General features: G+C 32.4%; 3 protein-coding genes across 6 annotated transcripts; all 3 read right to left on the bottom strand.

The window, feature by feature from the left end:
• Window positions 1–8,201: 8,201 nt before the first annotated feature.
• On the bottom strand, window positions 8,202–9,277 carry LOC145118764 (cytochrome c oxidase subunit 5C-2). 2 transcript variants are annotated; one of them, XM_079054440.1, is made up of 2 exons: window positions 9,170–9,277; window positions 8,202–8,556 (listed from the first exon to the last, which is right to left on the bottom strand). In XM_079054440.1, the coding sequence occupies exon 2, from the start codon at window positions 8,539–8,541 to the stop codon at window positions 8,350–8,352; it is 192 nt and encodes a 63-aa protein (XP_078910566.1). In that variant the 5' UTR covers window positions 8,542–8,556; window positions 9,170–9,277; the 3' UTR covers window positions 8,202–8,349. The 2 variants fall into 2 exon arrangements, with proteins under 2 accessions (XP_078910566.1, XP_078910567.1); XM_079054441.1 differs by having other exon boundaries at window positions 8,202–8,545; window positions 9,170–9,262.
• A 2,102-nt stretch (window positions 9,278–11,379) lies between these two features.
• LOC145118840 (signal recognition particle 19 kDa protein-like) lies at window positions 11,380–13,480 on the bottom strand. 3 transcript variants are annotated; one of them, XM_079054500.1, is made up of 4 exons: window positions 13,326–13,480; window positions 13,029–13,211; window positions 12,181–12,280; window positions 11,380–11,689 (listed from the first exon to the last, which is right to left on the bottom strand). In XM_079054500.1, the coding sequence occupies exons 2-4, from the start codon at window positions 13,203–13,205 to the stop codon at window positions 11,559–11,561; spliced, it is 408 nt and encodes a 135-aa protein (XP_078910626.1). In that variant the 5' UTR covers window positions 13,206–13,211; window positions 13,326–13,480; the 3' UTR covers window positions 11,380–11,558. The 3 variants fall into 3 exon arrangements, with proteins under 3 accessions (XP_078910626.1, XP_078910628.1, XP_078910627.1); XM_079054502.1 differs by having other exon boundaries at window positions 13,029–13,240; window positions 13,326–13,479; XM_079054501.1 differs by having other exon boundaries at window positions 13,029–13,222; window positions 13,326–13,478.
• Window positions 13,481–15,903: 2,423 nt separating this feature from the next.
• SWEET7 (Nodulin MtN3 family protein) lies at window positions 15,904–18,601 on the bottom strand. Its single transcript, XM_079055906.1, has 5 exons — window positions 18,457–18,601; window positions 18,104–18,140; window positions 16,667–17,045; window positions 16,479–16,598; window positions 15,904–16,283 (listed from the first exon to the last, which is right to left on the bottom strand). Exons 1-5 carry the CDS (start codon window positions 18,497–18,499, stop codon window positions 16,095–16,097), a joined length of 768 nt encoding a protein of 255 aa, XP_078912032.1. The 5' UTR covers window positions 18,500–18,601; the 3' UTR covers window positions 15,904–16,094.
• Between the last annotated feature and the right edge of the window lie 2,977 nt (window positions 18,602–21,578).

Raw genomic sequence — 21,578 nt, 5'->3', positions numbered from 1 at the left:
ATAACACCAAGTAAAGATCAAAACTCTATACAAAACACTTCAAATAGTCAATTAAGGATTGAAAACCCTAAGAATCTCGGTTCAAGTTTATCATGGGCTAGGGTTTTCTTTATTGAGTCTAATGGACCAATAAGCATCCAATCGGACTATCTTGGGGTTAGAAACCCTATTTGGATTATGAATGGACCCAATACATTAACCTATAACACTTTGGGCCATTTGGGCCTAGAATGATTCATTCTAACCCTAATGGGCCTTATTGGACCATAATTGAACCAATTAACCCTAATGGACCATAAAACCCATTCTTTTATGCCATTTGGGCCATGAACTACCCTAAAAGCCCAATGGGCCAGAAATTTTCTCTATGGGCCTCATGATTTCGAACAAGCCAAGAGATTGACCCCAATGCTATTTTCTTTCACTTCATTTGGCCCATTTTCGACCCATGTGTGTAAAAAAAAAGAGAAAATGGATAACTAACTTAAACCATGCAACCTCATTTTTGTTTAGAGGATAACTAGGCATTTATTCATCATGTAACCAAGCTCTCTCATGTTTCCATGCACTCCTCTCCCTTCTCTCTTTATCTCTCGGCCGAGAAAAGCACACACACACACACACACTTCACTTGCAAAGTTTCTCTCAAATAAATTCTCAAACACTCTCAAGAACAACTCCTCCTTCCTCTCAAATTTTCGAGATTGTGAGCCTTTCCAAGAAGGTTTTCCCACCACAATCACCATCATTGGTAAGATTTTGCTTAGATACATGGTTTAACTCCTTAATTTCTTCAAAAATCTCCTCCTAACTCATACCATTTCGTGAATCATGCATCTTAGAGCCATCTAAGTTCCAAAGTTCTTCAAGAAGCTTGTTAGGACCAAAAATCTCTTCATTCCTTCTTTAAAACCGAAACATCAAAGCAAAGGTGAGTTCATACCCCCTTGTTTTCGGTTTTTACATGATTTTTGGGGGAGAATACAAGTAAAATGTGTATATCTATGTGTTTTATGCATGTCATGTGTGATTTCTTAGTTTATTTTGTAAAAATGTGTTAGATCTTAACACATCTCGACATCTTAAGCAACATTGAGTAAAAATCCATGAACTAAGACACCTTATACATCATATTATCAAGTTAAAAGTGTTTATTTGTTTAAGATATGAAAATTTAAAGCAAAAATCTTGTTAAGGGTCATATTTGTCACGAAAACAAAAGATAAGGGCAAAAAGTGACATTTACGGTTTTATAAGGATCAAACAGGTCATACTTATATAAAAATGGATTTTTATGATAACCCTACATTTCAAAGAGCCAAAAGTGTAAATTTTAGCCTAATGGGCTTAATATTTGGGCCTCACGGTTTTGGGCCCAAATTTGCGAAAATTAAGAGTTTTGGAGTTGAAAATGTCATTTGATCAAAGTTTGAGCCATAAATGTAAATAAACCGAATTTAGGGGTGAAAATAACATTTATTTCTAAATTGGGCTAAAAATGCAAAGTTTTTGGAATTTGGGCCGAAAATGTAAAATTCACGGAAAATGGGCCAAAAATGTAATTTTTTGCAAAAATGGGCTGAAAACGCCAATACATGTATTTTTGGGTCAAATATGTCAATTATTAAACATTTGGGCCGAAAATATAGAATTTTATAAATTAATGGGCTAAAATGTTATTTTTAGCTAAAATAGACAAAAAATGACATTTTTGCGAAATAAGCCTTTAAATATCTCAAATTAGTTCTTAAGAGGTTTAAGGCGCAAGTTTTATTAAAAACAAGCTCAAATAATAGAATCACGACATAACAAACTATACTAAAACAAATATTGGAATACCGTGCAGTCTAACTAATCTCTCTAAGACACGTTCTAGTTATCTTCTCTATTTTGCCTGTAGGAAGTGCGCAAACTTGGCTAATCTGTCGATGATCACCCAAAATGGTATCAAGTCCACCCGTTGTCTTGGGTAACTTGATTATGAATCCCATTGCAATCCGCTACCACTTCCACATAGGTATCTCCTGGTTATTGTAATAAGCCTGCGAGCTTTTGCTCTGAAGTTCATGATAAGACCCTTACTTGGCTCATCCACCATCACTTCGTGTGTACAAGTCGTATATAATTTAAATTTGACAAAACGTTCGGATGGGTGACTCTGCCCCAGGTCCACAACTAGACAAGGAACAGGAGATAGGGTGGAATCACACATCCTAAATCTTGTTAAGTCTAAATTATATACCACTCTCGCGTATACACTTAGTAGCGATAGATTAACCTCATGAGTCCTTATTCTCTATTCTTAAACTTGACCTGCGATACAAGTGGTTTTCCTCGGAGATCTATTGGGTATACTACGGGTGGTTACTAACTTCTGAGACTTCTTTGGTACCTTTTCCTTCAAGTTTTCTATCTACTGAGCAGGCTAGAAAGTGTGGTACCTCTCGCATGGGTACTTCTGAAGTTCTGAAGTGAGAGATGATATAAAGGTTTACGTTATGGATTTGGAAAATTTCATCTGACGGCTGATTAAGGAAAAAGTTCTTTTTACACAGCATAAGAATTTTGCATGGTAAGGACCACACCAAACCATGTCGGATGAGGATGTCGGAACTTCTCGACGAATTTTATATTAAGTCATTCTGGAAGAGATGATTACTAGGATGATGAACTATCATATGTACACAAGTTTTCAGCGCTTCCGGTTTTATTCTGTTATTATTGCTACAAACCCCCTTTTTAATTCGAAATTGGCGGGTACTACCAATACGAGGGTTCTGATAATTTGAAGTAATGAACTTTCGCGAAATGATCCCTACTAGGTCTCTCTATAATCGCTTGGTGTATACAAGTCATGTATAATTAAGATTGGTAAGACAGTTGACTGAGCAACCCAACCCTAAATCCACAACCAAACAAGGAACAGGAAATGAGGCGGGATCACTCACTCTAAATCTACAAATCTTAATTATAAATGACCCTAATGTATACACTAAGCCATCATAGCTTACCTGTTAGGGTTTCGAGTTTTAATATGAGTGTTGTGATTTGGTTCAAATGAGAGAGTAATTATAATTATAATTAATTATTGGGGTTTGGAAGCGTACCAAAATATAGCAGGGTTCTTTGATGCTTCCCCATTCTCTGGGGTCAAACTCCTCCTGCTCCCCCGTCGTTCTTCTATGTTGGACAATCCCTCTTAAAATGTCCTATTTCACCACAAAGATGACATATTGGACTGGTTCCAACATTGGTAGTTGAAGTGATAAACTCGACCAGAGTCCTACAGATGCGGGCGGTGTGCCCCCTCATGTTGCATCTATTGCAATGCGGCACTCGACAGACTCCATGATGATGGTAGTTACACTTGCTGCAGTGTGGGAGGTTTCCCAAGTACGGTGTGGTCGGTGTTGGGATATCAGGGCTGATAGGGGTATTGACTGCCCCAACTTGTTGCTCTTCTGAAGGTCCTTGAGTTGAACAACTCCCTTTCTCGTTCTCGAACTTTCGTTTCAGGATATTAGGTTTGGGGTCCGGAGTGTCTTTACAAGTAGGCACGTGTTGCTGAAATTGGTTATCACCATGTTCGGGATTGCCGATCACATTTCCACTAACAATTGCGTTGTTAGCATTAAGGTGAGCCATGACAGCTGCTACGGCTGTTGTGACTGTAGCTTGAAATGTAGCCGAATCTATCTGAAGGATTGGTGTTTTATCGGAGGGTTGATTACGTTTCTTCGGAGGCATGATTCTGATACACGATAAGAAAATGAGCTCGTGAGCAACTATGGTTGTCTCTAGATGTATTCTAATCATTTATATATACATATAAATTTGTCGTTTTGTTATTCGGTTCTCAATGTTTCGACCTACATCCCTATGATGCAGTCCTGGTAAAGAGTATAAGTAAGTTTCTAGAATGGTTATCAGACGAGTGTCATCCGAACTAAGTTATCTTTGGTTGATGGATATCATGTTCCAACTTCCGAAAAGATCTGAAAGTAATTCATAATAAAGTCTACATAAAATAGACTTATGAATTTGAGAAATAATCACTCTCAATTGAGATTTTGTGATCCGATTTATTGTTATTAGCCGAGTCAGGGAAAGACGATAAGCTCAAAACCTAATGTGAGTAATTTAATCACTAACTCACTAGGTTTCATTATTTATTAGTTATTACTGTGATGAAAAGGCACTCAAACACTTCGCATGTAACACGCGTGGTTTTCCTCTGTTGTCAGTTCTATTCTGAGTGGTAATGATTTATTCTCTCCGGGTATCTATATGGTGTCCTTCTCCTTCGTAGGTATATTGAATTTATGTGCCGTCTTACTTTCGATTCTTACACTGATCTCCATTACTTCATAATGAAGAGTTCGAATCCCGGAAGTTCATGCGAGCCTCTCATTGGTGTCCTTAATAAGGTAAGGGCACTAAATGACTTTTATAGTTTCTTTACTTCTCATCTGTTTCATTCTCGGAATTCTCTTAATGAAACTCTGTTGGATCCTCCTTGACTCTTCTATTGATTGTTGGAGTGACTACATCTATCTAAGGGGTTTATACGAGAATGGGAATGTCTAAAGAATCTATGAGAAAAAAAATTAATTTTTTACGAAGGTGATCCTTTCCGGTCATTCTATAATCACATAGTGTGTACCGATTATATATAATCCAGATCAAATAGGCCTTCAAATAAGTAATCCTACTCTAAAACCACATCCAAACCCGGAAAAGGGAGTAGAGTGAAAACCACATATTCTAAGTCTATAAAATCTCAACTATATATAACCTTATCATATTCACTTAGTAATTATAGACTTACCAGAAAAGATCTTTTAAAATTTCCCAAAAGTTTATTTATGGTATCTAAAATACTTCTATAGTATTTTAATTATATGTTTGATTCTTGAACTTCTAGATATAAGAAGTTGATAATTTCCAGTTTGGTCGTTATAGTATCCTAAAATACTCCTATAGTATTTTAACCTTCATGTTTAGATCTAGAATTTTTCTGATATCTAGGTAAGTTTTAGACTTATTGCAACACTAAAATCACTCCCAAACACATGTTGGTCATATCTCAAATGAATATAGTTGATCAGACTATATTGATCTCAGATATGATTACATAACTGTCCAGGTTTAACTGCAATGTCCAACATCCAAATACTTTTGTTTTGTTCTTCTTGTGATACTCGTTCTAAGTATATATATTATGCATGTACTTATACTTTTATAAAATATTGTTATATTTTAAAGTATAACTCTTGGTCAGAGTGTTTTTATCCCAATGTGTTTATAGTTGTATATCTTTTATGACTGATATACTGAGTTCACTATAAACAATGCTCTGATACCAATCTGTCACACCCCCAAACCAGAATGGCGGAAACGTTCGGGGGCGGAGGACGTCATGTAAGTATCACAACACATGCATTATAGTAATCAAAGTACAAACAACCATTGCATTAATAAGTATACGTTTTACATAAGTGTTTAAACATTACATATTCAAACAACAAAGTAGATACAGTAGAAGACAAAAGACGCAGCACGGTACTAGGCAGTCTTCTCAAAAGCTTCGGGAGTGTACTTGTCTACCGGATTCCTGAGAATAAAAGTTATTTTGAAAGAGTAGATTAGCATTTAAGCTGGTGAGTTCATAAGTATTTTAGTTATATGAAGTATACTCTAAGTTCTTGGAAAAGTTCGCTGGTTCCTCCAGAAAATCATATATTTTCTGATGTGATAAAATGATAACCAAAATAGTTCTCTCTGTAATTACTTAGTTTATACTAGTTATATAAAACCTAATATCGAACGGACAGTTGAATGTGTGAATATGCCGTAAGCCCACAACCAAACAAGGAACAAGAAGTAAGGCAGAAGTTACACATTCCACTGCCTATCGGATATTACTTATATATAAATATGATGTATAAACTAAGGAATTATAGAATTAACCATTAAAGGTCATTTATGTTATACTAGTTTTGAGAAAATGACTGATTTCGTTCCAGAAAATCTTATATTTTCTGCTTTACAACTGATAAGTAGTTTTAATTCCATAAAACCGTTCTATTTAAGTATTACTGTACTTATAATAAAGTTTAACATAATTTTAACTATCCATAAAATTATAAGAAGGATGTTTTCCTTTTTGTTGGTGATAAGTGGTTTTAAATCCCCATAAAACCGTGTTGTAAAGTGGTTTTAAATCCCCATAAAACCGTTTCGTTTTATTTGTGGAAAGTGATTAATACAGTAGTATTTCTTAAAAATAAACTAGTGAGAATAACTACCCTAATATTAACCTGGTTAATTAGGGTTTAAAATGTGATAAAGTTGTAACCATGCTGGACTAGAATGAACATGACGATCTACTGGTGTCGAAACTGAATATGTGACATTTGTCACCCCATGGCTGATCTGTCGGACTGTATCTAACAGTCGGGATGTGGGATTATCAGTCCCATATAGATCTATACACACAATGCCCGCTCTCCCTCCAGGAGACTCTGGTTACAAGAATGTAACATATCAAGTATTACTATGTCCTGAATACGTACCATCACATTTTAGTTTGAGTAAAGATCGAATTATATCCTTTTCTCGATAAAGTAATTTAGACCTCGTATACTTATCTAGAAAATAGATTTCTCGTTTGTTTCATAAATTATACCTATTATAATTTATACGTTCTATCTGATTAGCATGATCTATCATGAATGTACCCCCTTTGCTCAGCATGTACTGGAGTAACCTTTTATATTCCCATATGTATAATGTATGTAATTAAGAAGGAAACGGCCTTCGGACAAATAACTCCACCTTAAACCCACATCCAAACAAGGAAAAGGAAATAAGGCAACTCATTACTCCTAAGCCCTTTAAGTATTATTTATATACTTATACATATATGAACATGATTTTGACAATTAAAAGGTAAAAGAGTTTATGTGATTTTGAAAAGAGTTCATATGACTTTAAGTCATTATGGAAGTATTGGGAAATCCTTTATCGTAAGAATAACAATTCAAAGCATAAGGAAATCTTTTATGTGATTGATATCACATGTATTTACTAACACAATTAGTTTGTGTTCAACTTGTATTCCCCCCCTAAAAAGCATTTAAAATAATTTAAAAGGTAGATTATAGGGGTATGAACTCACCTTATGTCGGTGATTCGATTGAAGATATGGTATAGGATGATAAGTTTCACGAGTGAAATCCCGAGCACAAACGGATCAATGAAGTGTTAGAACTAAAAACGAGAGGCTGAATGATGATCATGACCAAGAGTGAAGGGTTCACGGCCCTATGAGTGGTTCATGACCCAAGAACATGAAGAACACCTGAAGTGTTCACGTCCAAGATGATGTGTTCACGACCCTGGGATGGTTCACGGCCCAAGAACACCTGATGATCTTGAAGAAAATGTGATGAATCAAAGATGGAATCAAAGGGTTTCACATGAACAACAAGAAAAGGCAAGTGTTTCTTACACTTTTGAGGAGAAAGGAGGGTTCATGGTTGATGATACTTGAGAGAGAATAGGGTGGTTCACGGCTGGAAGATGAGAAAATGAAGAGAAAATGGCAACACCCTATTATATATACGAGGGTTCACTGTCCGAAGGGTTCACGGCCGTGAACCTCGTTTACGGTCCGAAGGCAGTGCTGGCCTAGAAGCATTAACGGTCCGAGGTGTTCACGGCCGAAGCCTCGTTCACGGTCCGAAGGTTTTGGCCTCACATGGGTTTCTCGGTCCAACTTGTTTCACTTCATTAAGCATACAACACCTTGAATACAAGGTGTAAACACTTATATAAAATATTAATCTAACCCTTCCAAGATAAAATAAGATTTAAGTTGATTTTAGTTGACCCAAGTTTGACTTTGACTGACTCGGGTTGACTTTTCAAGAAGAAATAACGGGTTGTTACATTGCATCGTAGCATCATCTTCATCTGTTCCCATGTCTCAACCTTGGATTTTCCTTCTACATGTCATTTCTTCATTAACGATGTCGCACAAATGGAATACATGTTCAATGGTGCTTAGCCATTCACTGAAATCATCAGGATCTTTCCTAAGCACTCATGAAATCTTCCAGAATTGAGCTCAAAGACATACATACTCGTAATGATTCCTTTATGTAAAAAATATAGCATCAAAATATAACATCAATCAATCAATCAAGATCCAGCAACCCCACATTTTTTTTAACAAAACAGTGAAAATTGAGTACAATTTCAATGCAGAATTTTATGTTTTATTAAAATCACAAACTACCATCTCCAATTTATATATTAACTAATAAAGACATCAACAAGGAACATTCATTCTTCAACAACAACACTGATCTCACCCTTCTCCAGAAGATCATAAAAAGCCCTTGTTTTTCTCTGCTCATTCCAGTGGTGCATCTTCCACAAACCACCAGCAGCCAACCCAAGCACTGCCCCAATCACCAGTTCCTTCACCACACTTGGCCCTTTCAACACCGGATGAGCCACCCTACCACCACCCATTATACTAAAAAAAACCTGTAAATCAGCACAGATAATCTGAGGAAAAAATAGTAACAATCACAATAGTAAAAAAATGCAAATGTGTTATTATTATGGGAAAATAAATGTATGTAAAGATTAAAAATCCGCAATGCAAAAGGCAAGTCAATTTGTTTCTGTTTTGATTGATTTGACTTCTTTCTGGATTTGTTTATGGGAATGGAACTAAAATTTTGGATTTGGGTTCTTCATTTCACATGTGTCCAAACAACCCTAACTTTTTACAAATTCCTCAATTTTAATTCTACAAAAAAAAAAAAATTTACATAACAAATTAATTTCCTGTTACATAAACGGATAATGCTATTTATACGTTCGACTCCCATGTCTGCAATGAAGAATGAAGATACAACAACTACAAATGAGTTAAACAACAATCAATCAAGTTGATTAACAAAGCCAAAAACAGTATAACTAACTAACTCCACAATATCATGATAATCGTAACAATAGCAAATTTTAAACAAAAAAGAGGAAAAATCAAGCATGCACGAATCTACGATTTTAACGGATCTACTTGTTTCTGATTTAAATCTTTGTTTCCTAGAGACAAAAACATGCTGAGAAAAAGAGTTGACGGAAAATTTACCGGAGACGACGACGACTGGCGGACTTTTTTCGCCGTTCGCTTGCCCTACGGATGCGCCTTCTGTGACGAGTGATTTTAGTTTTTGACTTCTTGTTTAGTAAAGTTACGGGTCTAATTTAACGAAAGAAAATTTGCATTAATACTCCTTGTATTTTGTTATATTTTCAAATCAGTATATAACTTTCTTATTTTGGACAGATGGACCCCATGCGTTTCAGTTGAAGTATCATATAGCCCCTTGTGGTTTCTTTATTATATAAAACTTCCCAACGAAAAATATATACTTCTCGAATATGTCAACTTGAACCATTTTATGCCCAAAATGAACAAATTTGGCATCGGGCTTAATATGACCTAATGTTTTTGTTTAATTTATAAACGTAGTTCTAAACAAATATCATTCTCTTATAACAATACACATATAACATTTTTGTTTTGGTTTTAGTTTTTGTTTTCAGTTGTAGTAAACACATAATTGTATTTGTTTATTGGTTTTCAGTTGTGTAAAACATGCTCACATTCATAGCACACCAATGTTTTAAAACATGGGTTGACCCAGCCAGTCGAACCGGTTAGACCGTGACCCGGTGAAGAGAGCGGTCAAACATGAACGAGTTTTTTTTTGGCTATTTCTGACTTCTCAAAAACCCGGACCTGGAACTGCTGAAAACCCCGGTTGAACCTCTGGGAGCAAAGAATGTTGTTCAAATTGTTACTTTGTAATAGTTTTGTTAAATTGTTACTTTGTAATAGTTTTTGTTTATGATACTATTAGATGGCCTTTTTTGCTAGCTTGCTATTTACATATTGGTGTTTGTTCATTTAGTTTATCGAACTCGATATTGTTGCTTTTAATTTGAAAGAGGTCATTGCCATTTTTATTAATAGCACCTCATTAGTTTTTGGTGTTTAGTGTTTTAATATATAGATCTTCAATCTACTACATACGAGTAAAGTGCAAATGTTATTACATTTTTTTAATACATACAGGTTAATTGGTTAATCGTGTGTTTTGAATTAATATTTAGTATCTATTTTAATGTTTGGTTTGAGTTTCTAGTGGAACACTTAGGCCCCGTTTGGTACGCGGAACAGGATGGGACAGAACAGAACAAAATTCTATCACTGAGCGTTTGGCACGGACGGGACAGGGACAAAGTTAGTTGTTGACCAAGTCCAATGGGACTATTTCTCCAAAATTTAGTCTCATCTAAAACCATAGAACACAATGGGACAAAAACCAAAATGACAAAAAAAAAACCTTTCCAGTTTCCTTTTTATTTATCCACCACTCATATTTCCCACAGAAATTGTAAGAACCCCTTCAAGACGTTCGTCGGTAAATTTTTGACAGTTTACAAAAAAAAAAAAAAAATCAAAGAAAAAAAATTATTGCAAAAAATACGTTCGAGTGTAATGGTGTCTTCTTATCAACAAACGAAAAGCTATTTTCAAAAAGAAAAAAGAAAACTTTTTGGAAAGTTTTTCAATATAGATAGAAGACATGATTTTTGTAGCTAAGTATAATTACGATGGTGGTTGATATCCACTAATGAATATGGAGGAGAATATGAGACAGATACATGATGGATAAAGATTGGATAATATCGAAATCTGTACAATTATACGTATATATATAAGGTATTAATTAGCATATAAAATACCTATTTTATAATCATTATTATATTGTAAAAGAATATTAAAAATTATTTCAAAGATAATTTTGTAATTTTATTATTGTGTTCCGTTTTGTTCTGGTGTTGCCAAACGCTATATAACAAGTTCAGTCTAGTTCTGTCCAGTCTAGTCCAGTTCCGTTCAATCTAGTTCTGTCCCACCTAGTCCCACCACCAAACGCTACCTTAATGGTTAACAATGGTTGTTTAATTATTTGATATGCATGAATATATAAAATGAATTTATTTTTTGATAACCAGGTTGAACTGGTCAATTCAACTTGTTTTAATCGATATACATCATATCTAATCGCTATTGCTTTATTTCATAAATCATGTCACATTTCCAACCCTATATGAAAACAAGTCAATTTGGCTTTTATGCAACTCATAACGGGTCAAACAGGTAAAACTGAATTAAGAAGCCATGTCAAAATGTATTTATATATTTGTAACCTCTAACATTGTATTATTATATATTTTATGCAAACATGGTTAAAAACTTAAAATATATAAATCTAGAGATATGTAATATGCAAAATCTTAAATCTCTACATATCCATATTCCATTTCCCATGTCTAAGAAATTATAAAAACACAGGCCACAGCAGGTCACAACTTGGTGTAAAATTAGAACCAATGAAAAGGGGTCCAAAATCCAAATATTTTTTAAATAAACAAAAACATGTTATATAACTAAAGAAAAAAAAAAGTTATCTCTTCTTTTTGCCACCCTTTCCAGATTTAGAAGGTCCAGTGGTTGACGTGGCAGCAGGCTCCTGTTTCTTTACCCTGCCAGGGTGTCTTGGAACCAATTCAGCAACATGAAGCATCAGGTGTTTTTCTGCAATTCAAAATTTCATAATTAACATTAGCATGTTTGTATGGATAAAGTGCTGTATACATAAGGTGTGTTTGTTTTTTTTTTCTAGACCAAATAAACCGTATGAATGAGATTAAATTACCATTTTACCATTACACTCCAAAAAATATTCATCAATTTTGGTTAATGTCTTAATACATTAAACCAAGTTTTCTGGCTTAACCTATTAACTCATTCTGTCTAGATTAAGTGCTTAACTCATTAAGCCCCATTAACTCAAGAAACAACTATTTTCTTCATATTATTCATGTTAAATGAAAAAAACAAGAAAGACTATTAGCCATATAATGAGGTTATTTTCTTATGATGTTAAAATTTAGGGTTCCTATTTCCACATTTATACTGGGTGTTGCACAAAATTTACATTCATTAGCCACATGATCATACAACAGAATCAAAAAACAGGAAAAAAATGGAATAAAAATCAGAACTTTTCAGAAATCAATGCTTACTAGATGTGATAGCTTGGTTGTATAAACTCCCATCCGACCTTTTCAGAATGAACCTCACCCTTCCTACTTGCATGAAGTCCCGTGGATATGCCTTATCAAGCTTTATAAGAATGAAAGTGAATTAGAACCCTAAATTACAACAGTTAAGTTAATAAAAGAGCTCCTTATACTTGATAAGTGCTACAGTGATGGGAATACACACGAGGGGACCACAAAAGATGACACACACAAACCGTTGCTAGTCTATTCTAGAAGGGGAATAAGGGCAAAAAAGGAAAGTAGCTGAGGAGTTAGTTATGCCAGCATAAGAGAATAAATAGAGGGAGTGTGTGATATGATGTTTATGATGTAATTTTTCTGTATTCTGTTTGGGCTCCTGAGATTTGATTTCAGTGAGAGAGGGACCACTCCCTGGGCAATCATTTGATTGTTAATCAATTCCATCGTCTTCCCATTTTTAATCATTTATCTTCTCTATTGTTGATTTCATTGTTTTTTCCCTATTTGTTATTGCTCCATTGATTATCAATCCCCATCATTGGTCCGACCTGCCGGATATGATGTTTCTGTTTAACAAATTACTATTCTTCAGATGAACACAGATAGATAATCAACTGATCCATGTTTGGATCTTTCATTCAAGTTGTAAGGATATTGATACCAAATCAACACTAACTGTATACATTATGTCAACTTGTTGATTTCATGAATAAAACCTCCACATTCTAATCAATCATTCTTAAAACGTGAAAATCTAGTTCACTTTAAAGTTGAAATTAAACTATTCGATATCAGAAGTAGAATCATAGCTTCGTGTAAAAGAAAATTCAAAGTGAAGTCGAAAAAACCTCAATAGCGAAAGGAATTTTCAGGTGGCTGCAACAATCACCGATTTCTACAGCGGTAGGGTTTTCGCATGCTTTTGCTGCGCAGATTCGTCTACCTTCAGCTATAGTCTTCTTCGAGTTTATGTAAACAGGATATAGTATATTCCATTTTTTGAAATTAGGCGTCTCTCCATCCATAATTTTCTGTTAACAGCCTAATCGCAATCAGAAATCTGAATCGATCGGATAAAGATAGATGTAGATACCGTAGCAATTACTAAATACAGATTTTTAGGAAAGACACGATCAACGACATACCTTTTTCCGATTGGACGCCGATCAAGGACTTTAAGAAGGAGTGGCCAGAGACGGCAATGTGGTCGACTTCCGGCGAGAATCCGAGAAATGGGACGAGGCAGCTGCAAAAGCAAAAACTGTCGTCGAGAAAGAAACTGCAAATACCAAAATGCTAAAAGCCCAAAATGTTGGACTAGTAAGATAATATAAGAGGCCCAATTATAAAGGTATAACAGGGTGTTTGGATTAGTTTTTTTATTGAAGTCGATAAGCTAAAAATATTAAAATAACCATATAATGCTTCATCGAGTTTTTGCTATTGCTTGTTCATTTTATGTATGTAAGGAGTTTTTGTCAAAAGTACTTATCATTTTATCGGTATATATTTCTAAAATAGTCTACATTAAAGAAACAAATCATAGTCAAACTAAATTGACTAATTATGTTTAGTTTAGAGGTGCACAAAAATAGGATGTAATCTAATCCATTTTTTAAAATCCAATTGGTAACTAATTTCGGAGGTATTCGGATACCAAATAATCTGGTCCAAATTTATCCGGATCTGGGCCAGGAAATAAGGATCCGGTATGTTCGGATTCATCATTCATATAGGTTTAGAATTGGATTTTTGAAATTGTATATCCAATTTTTCAATGTATATTAAAAAAATCACTCCAACCAAATATATATTTTTATTGTATTTGATTTAAATAGAAAATAAAAAACAATTATAAATTACAATAACATAAACCTAGAAATTGAAGATACAGTTATGACAAGTTTGGTTTGCAAAATGTCTAGAAAGGAATTGAGTATAAAGAATTTTAAATTTATTATGAGTTTAGTTGATATTAGAATATAGATTTTTGTTGTTCTATGTTTGATTTATAGAGTTGTTGAAAAAAATTGAAATGTAAAATATACAAAGTTTTGTTAAATTTTTTTGTTATTATTTCCTGTTTTATAGAAAAAGACTAAATTATAACATACTGTATCTGTTACTTTTAAAAATATATTGTTAAACCCAAATAATAAAATAAATACTCAAATAACCAACAAAATAAAATCGATCAAAACATAACTAAATAGAATTTCAAACAATATTATTAGCCGGCTAACTAAGATACGTATGAAGTATAAACTAGTGGTGTACCCTCCTAGTTAGGGTTAAAGAGGAGAAGACGGTTTCTAAAATCGATAAACAACTTGAATCTTCTTGAATGATCATTTAATCACTTTTCGAATATGATATTTCGACCATATGACTGAGTTAAACGAAATCCAGATTATGGGTATAATCTTTTAACGAACAATCTTCAGTCAAGGCACCGATAAAAGGTTGCGAACTACAGTTTTATAAAATTCATAATTTTCTGATTACCAAATATAAGTATCAATTAACATTAAATGATGATTTTATCACTTAAATAAAAAATGTTGATTTCAAAGATAATTATGGAGAATATATTCCGAAAATATCATTATGGGACCCCGCTAGGAGCGCATCTCCCTTGGCCCTCACCATTTAGTTGCACCGAGATCAAACTCATTTTATACAATCGTGTAATAAAATCATAAATTGAACTAAAATCTCCCACCTCTCTCTTAATAAGGACGGACTCCGATCTAGAGGCCCAATAGAAAGGGTAATAGAGTGATCATGGTTTTTCTTGTTTTCTTTAGGAGATTGATTATGAATTATGACCACCAAAACCATCTTTTATGTTTTTGCTAGTGGGCTTTTCTAAACCCATTTTTATCAATCAAAAGAATAAAAGACCAAAACCCATTTTAGTTAATTCCAATTTAATAAAGACTTAAATCAAAATGAGTAAAAATTTATAAAAACATCCCAAAATTCAGGAACTATACTAGGAGGTGATCCAGAAAGAAATTGCAAATTTCCTATCGTAGATGATGAGAGAAATCATAAGACGCAGGGTGGAGGTATTGTCCATAGCCGCCAAAGATGGTGAAGTTGAAGAGAGAAAACGCATTCATAGTTATGCAGTAGTCTCTCAAGTAAATTAGAAAATGTAAATTTTACTCAACCAATCAATCTAGAAAAAGATGATAGGGTTATATGTTAAGTAATATGTATTTAAATAAAAACATAAGGTATAAATTAATTAAAAAAATACAAAACCATTTGGTTTAAATGGTTTCTCGGTTTAGTTTTTTGCGAAACAAATCGGTTTGTTTATAGAACCGAATCAAACAAAATATTTATAATTTTAAAAAATTTACAAACCACACCATTGGATTTTGTTCCATCTTGATTTGGTTTTTGCTCATCCTTTATTGATTTGACTATTTTCTCAAAAACTTGATAACATAAATCAATCCAGTGTTCCATAGGATAAATGAGTCATGCCAATGTGATGACAGTCTATTGTTAAAGTGGGCAATTCCGTAAAAATTATCAGGGTTCAAAAACCCGTACATTCAAAATATTATCAGTATTTCATGATTGCTCTATCATGAGATAGTCATGCAACAAATGTCAAGAGGGTGTGGTTTATCCCTTGATCATTGGATGACATTAAAAGAAAAACGTGAATGAAACAACCACGTTAAGAAGTAAATCAAACAGAAAAGAGAAATGGATAATATTTTCTCCTCATTAGAGCTTCAAATTAAACATCTAACATCTCCAATGCACCACATGACTAATCACTCGAAAAAGAAGAAAAAGAAAAATCAGAAACAGCATTGCCCTTTCATAGTTCTTTTATAATGGGCTTTGGCCTAATGGACCTAAGTTTAAAATACTATACCAATCAAAATCTTCTAAGGATATTCATTATGGGCCTGGCCCACATTGTTCACCTTCGTCGGACCCATCTGTGTACCCGTTTCAGCCAGACCCATCTCTGCATTTGCTTTCCTCTCAGCCAATTGTCGCTGTGTTGACTTGTAAAAGGTAGCGTAGAGTATTAACTGGGTTATACCCAATAGTGATCCAAGCCCATTTGGTATCTGTATAAAAATAACTTCATTAATCTCATATTAATGTTAGCGTATATATTAAGCAACTTTAAAAAAGAAGTTGCATATGTATTTAAGTTAATGTAATTTGCAAGTAACCTTCGAAAGAGTAAGCAAATTTCAAATTTAATAATTAATTGTCATTATATATTTTTTTTATTGAAAAATAGAGAAATAGCAACTTACAACGATGTAGGGATCAAAGCGAATGAGTGCGTAGATAGTCCAACTTATGCCATTCAGCATCGAAAACAAAGACAAGAAAAATGGCATATATTCCACGCTTTTCGTTGTTATCACAAGTTTCTGATAAAAAAAATATTTTAATATTTTATAGAGATAAATTAATTGGAGGAAGTAAAGAAGAGGCATACCATAACAGACAATGGAGACGCATACATCATAATATTCCCAACAATGGCAATACTTCCGACAATATCTGACCGGACTTTGGTGGAATGGGCAACGGTCAGGACCAGGGCAGACAAAACGCCGAGAAACACCAGTTCGCCGGCAATGATCAGTAGCATTTTGATCCTCTGCTTCCGGTCACAGTATATCAGGAAGAGCAGCAGATACACAGTCTCGATCAACAAACCTGTGCCGTTGATTGTGATGACCAAAAAGCTGTGAGGATGGACCACCGGAAGTCCGTACAACACCCACACTCCGCAGTTTATAAAGGTGGCGAGGTACGGCACCGGCGAGAATTGCTCCACTGTTCTTTTCTTCACAATTTGAATGAATGTTGGCCTGAAATTTTTGTTTGACTTTTGGTCAAAATTAGAATTTGTTTGACTTTTGGTCAAAATTAATATCTTTACATTATTACTTGTAGGATTTTTATAAATAAGAACAAAATTGTAAAACTAACTATATTTCTTCCCTTACACTCAAAATTTATAAACAGGTAATCTTTTGTTCTTTTCATTACATTTAATTTTGTCCTTTTCTTTTTTCATTTCATTTAATTGTTGTCCTTTTCTTTCTAAACAAAAGTTGATAACAGAATGTGAGATTGTGAGTGATAATGATTAATGAGTTTTTTTCTTTTAATTCTTGTTAAAAAGAGTTTAATACCCAAAAAGGAAAAAAATAAAAAAATCTACTTTTAGTTGAAAAACTTTACAAACGAAACAAATAATGAAATTGAGGTTTGACCAAGTGGACCTCTTTACTTTCAATATTTTATCACAAAAAAACTTTCTATATTCATGAAAATGCTATTTTTCAGCGTTTCATTTTTTGAAATATATATAAAATCTTATTTTATGATCTCAAAAATCATAAATTATTTTATGAATGTAATAAAAGCAGCTCTGAAGATAAAAGAATGTCTCACATAAATCACAAATATGTTATATATCAAATGTAATTAAAAATTTAATATAACTATTTACAAATGACCAAAATTATTTTTTTCGGAATTAAATGTTACTTCATGAGTGTACTTGAGATTTAAGTTTTCATTAATGGCGGAAGAATCACAAAAAAAGATAAGACTGTACTAGGACTAGGTAGTTGGCCTTCATATTTCACACCTACATGGCTACATTGACGCAAATGTCAGATTTACCCTTTCACTATTCAAAGCATTTAACATTTTTGCACAAAAAACACTTTTTCTAGAGGGTAAATCTGTCATTTGAACAACACACTAAACTCGTGAAGCGGCGAAGGTACATCCACAGAGCATGGCGGTGAAAAAAATGCAAAACTTATCATGTTTCCATAAAAAACTAGAGCAAAAATGATCATGTGTGTGTGAGTGTGTGTGCGAGTGTGAGTCAAGTATAGTAGAGAAAACTTACACAGGAGATAAGAACAAGATGAGTGCAATGACATTTCCTGAAAAGCAACAATTTAGATCAGATTTAGAATTCGAACAAAAAACACAAATTATGAACGCCGAATGCACTTCAGTAACGAAATGATTTCATCTCTCGCTGAATCTCTCGATCTCTAAAACAATTTCACAGAGGGATCGAATGCCATTGATGAATTACAATTGACATGATTTGAAATCGAAAGTTTAAAACAGCTAGTAACAAAGCTTCCGAGAATGAAATTAAGCACTTAAAAGGACATGCAGAATCATTTAATCAAATATATTCTTAGATCGATCGATCGATAGATAGAATGTGTGTGTGTGTGTTTTACTCACCGATGATGCCGACTGCTGTGCGTGCGAATTCTGAAGAAACCATGGTGAAGAAGCAAATTAGTGGAGTGTGTGTGTTTGTTGCTGAGGTGAGAGGAGGAAGATGGGGTGTTATATGGTGTTGCTTATGGAGATAGAGAGAGAAAGGGTGACGAGTGTGTGTGTAAATTATTAATGACAATCGGTTGAGTTTGGATTTTTGCACTTTAATTTCATCCATTTTTTTTTAAAAAAAATTACTGGATAACACATTAAATATAAATTTTATGTTGATGACTTCTATATTGTATTAAAAGAAGCAAATTGAGTGCGAAAAAAAGAAAATAGGACATGTGTTAAATTTTGTTTTGGAATATGTTTATTTTATTTTCTATTTTTTATAAATTATGTTTAAAGATATAGTTTATGTTTTGTACAAAAATAAAAGTTTTGATCCGCTTCAATAGTAATTGAGTTCACATTATGTAATTTATTTTATTGAACTAAAAACATACATGATACATCTTAATCTCTTAGATGTTAATTTTGAAATTACATTTATAGCCACGGATTAGCTAAAAATTGTTTTTTCTCAACATGTACGAGATGTCGAGGATACCCTGCTGCATAATTTTTATAATAATAATAATAATTATTATTATTATTATTATTATTTGGATTCATTGTATTGATAGTTGAGACTAGATGCTAGTTAAATGATCGATTGGACTCTTGGAGGACAACATCGGCAGATAAAGGGTTATTTATCGATAAAGTTAAGACAAATTATATTTGATGGAATTTTTACGGGATATCTTCAGAAAAGTCCCAATATTTTGGACAAATTTTTAATAAAGTCCTAAATTTTATTTTTTGAATAAAAAAGTCCTGACATTTTCACATTTTGAATAAAAAAGCCCAAGAAACCGGCTAATTTATTCACTTTAGCCCTTTTTGACCTGTTCAGCAGGTCATGAGACTAAATTGTTAATTTTTCGAAAATAACGGGACTTTTTTGCAGATTTCGTCAAAATTTTTATATAATGTATAAACATATTTTTTACATATCTATATCTATTTTTACGTATTTTTGTATTTTTTATGTTTTTATATGTATATATTTACGTATTTTTATGTATTTGAAATGTATAAACGTATTTTTTTACTTATTTATATGTATTTTTAACCATTTTACATATTTTTTTATGTATTTTTATGTGTTATTTTTTATGTATTATGTATTTTTATATATTTTTACGTATTTATGTATTTTTTTAAAGCTTTTTATATAGATGTTTATGTATTTTAGGTGTATAAACGTATTTTTTACGTATTTATATCTATTTTTAAGTATTTTACATATTTTTTTATGTATTACGTATTTATGTATTTTTTAAAAGTTTTTTATATAGATGTTTTTGTATATTTATGTATTTTAAATGTATAAACGTTGAAACATCCCAAGTCCAGAACTACTATCATCTAAACGGGTCGGCATTGTGGCCGTAGAAACGTATTGTTTTACGTATTTATATGTATTTTACATATTTTTGTGCATTTTATGTGTTTTTTTATATATTATGTATTTATATATATTTTTGCATATTTATGTAATTTTTAGTTTTCTTATATAGATGTTTATGTATATTAAATGTTTAATCACGTAAAAATAATACAATTAATCATTTAATATACATAAAAATACATAAACATCTATATATGAAAACTAAAAAAATACATAACTACGTAAAAATACATATAAATACATAATACATAAAAAAACACATAAAAACACACAAAAAATATGTAAAATACTTAAAAAAAATACATATAAATACGTAAAACAATACGTCTATACATTTAAAATACATAAATATAGAAAAACATCTATATAAAACACTTAAAAAAATACATAAATACGTAATACATAAAAAATATGTAAAATACTTAAAAATAGATATAAATACATAAAAAATATGTTTATACATTTAAAATACATAAACATCTATATAAAAAGCTTTAAAAAGTACATAAATACGTAAAAATACATAGAATTACATATAAATACATAATACATAAAAAAACACATAAAAATACATAAAAAAAATATGTAAAATGGTTAAAAATACATATAAATAAGTAAAAAAAAATACGTTTATATATTTAAAATACATAAAAAATACGTAAATATATACATATAAAAACATAAAAAATACACAAATACGTAAAAATAGATATAGGTATGTAAAAAATATGTTTATACATTATATAAAAATTTTGACGAAATCTGTAAAAAAGTCTCATTATTTTTGAAAAATTAACAATTTGGTCTCATGACCTGCTGAACAGGTCAAAAATGGCTAAAGTGAATAAATTAGCCAGTTTCTTAGGCTTTTTTTATTCAAAAGGTGAAAATATCATGACTTTTTTATTCAAAAAATAAAATTTAGGACTTTATTAAAAATTTGCCCAAAATATTATGACTTTTCTGGAGATATCCCGAATTTTTAGCAATGAGCCTAATGATGAAATAGAAATTAGTGTAGAGAGCAAGTCCTACACCCACAATGTAAGACGGTTGTAACACATATCTTTTAATTTTATTTAAATGAAATCAAAAGCCAAAAAGTAATAATAATTAGGCGAAATTACTAATCTAGCCATAATGGTTAATTACTTATAAAAAAAGCCAAAAAATACATCTTAGCCAAAAATAGCCCACAAAAGAGTAGTCAACATACAGTTGACTACGGTCAACGGGCGTTGACTACTGTTTTGCTTGAAATCTACTCTTTCGTGGTAATGGACTACTGTTTTACGGTCCGTTTATTTTTTCGTGGCCCATTAGCCCAAAGTATATAATGTTTAATTTTTCAAATTAGGTCATTTTTCACTATTGTTTTGTTGATTTTGGTACTTTTTTTCTCTCAATAGAGCACCCGAAGAACAACCAGGTTTGTCTACTTTTCATCAAAATTTTACCGTGTTCGTGATTAGGAGTAGGTTTTGTATATGGGGTTAAGGTTTTTTTTTTGAAAAAAATCGAAAAGAATAAAAATAAAACTGTAGGTTTCATACGAAACCTACGGTGTACAAGTGCCTGATGCACAGATTGTGCAGTGTCGACTTGTACACCTACGGTTTCG

This window comes from Lactuca virosa, chromosome 6, assembly GCF_052849685.1.
Source record: "Lactuca virosa cultivar CGN04683 chromosome 6, Lactuca_virosa_CGN04683_v6, whole genome shotgun sequence".
In the NCBI taxonomy this organism is placed as follows: domain Eukaryota; kingdom Viridiplantae; phylum Streptophyta; class Magnoliopsida; order Asterales; family Asteraceae; genus Lactuca; species Lactuca virosa.
This window is presented reverse-complemented; position numbering and strand designations above follow the sequence as displayed.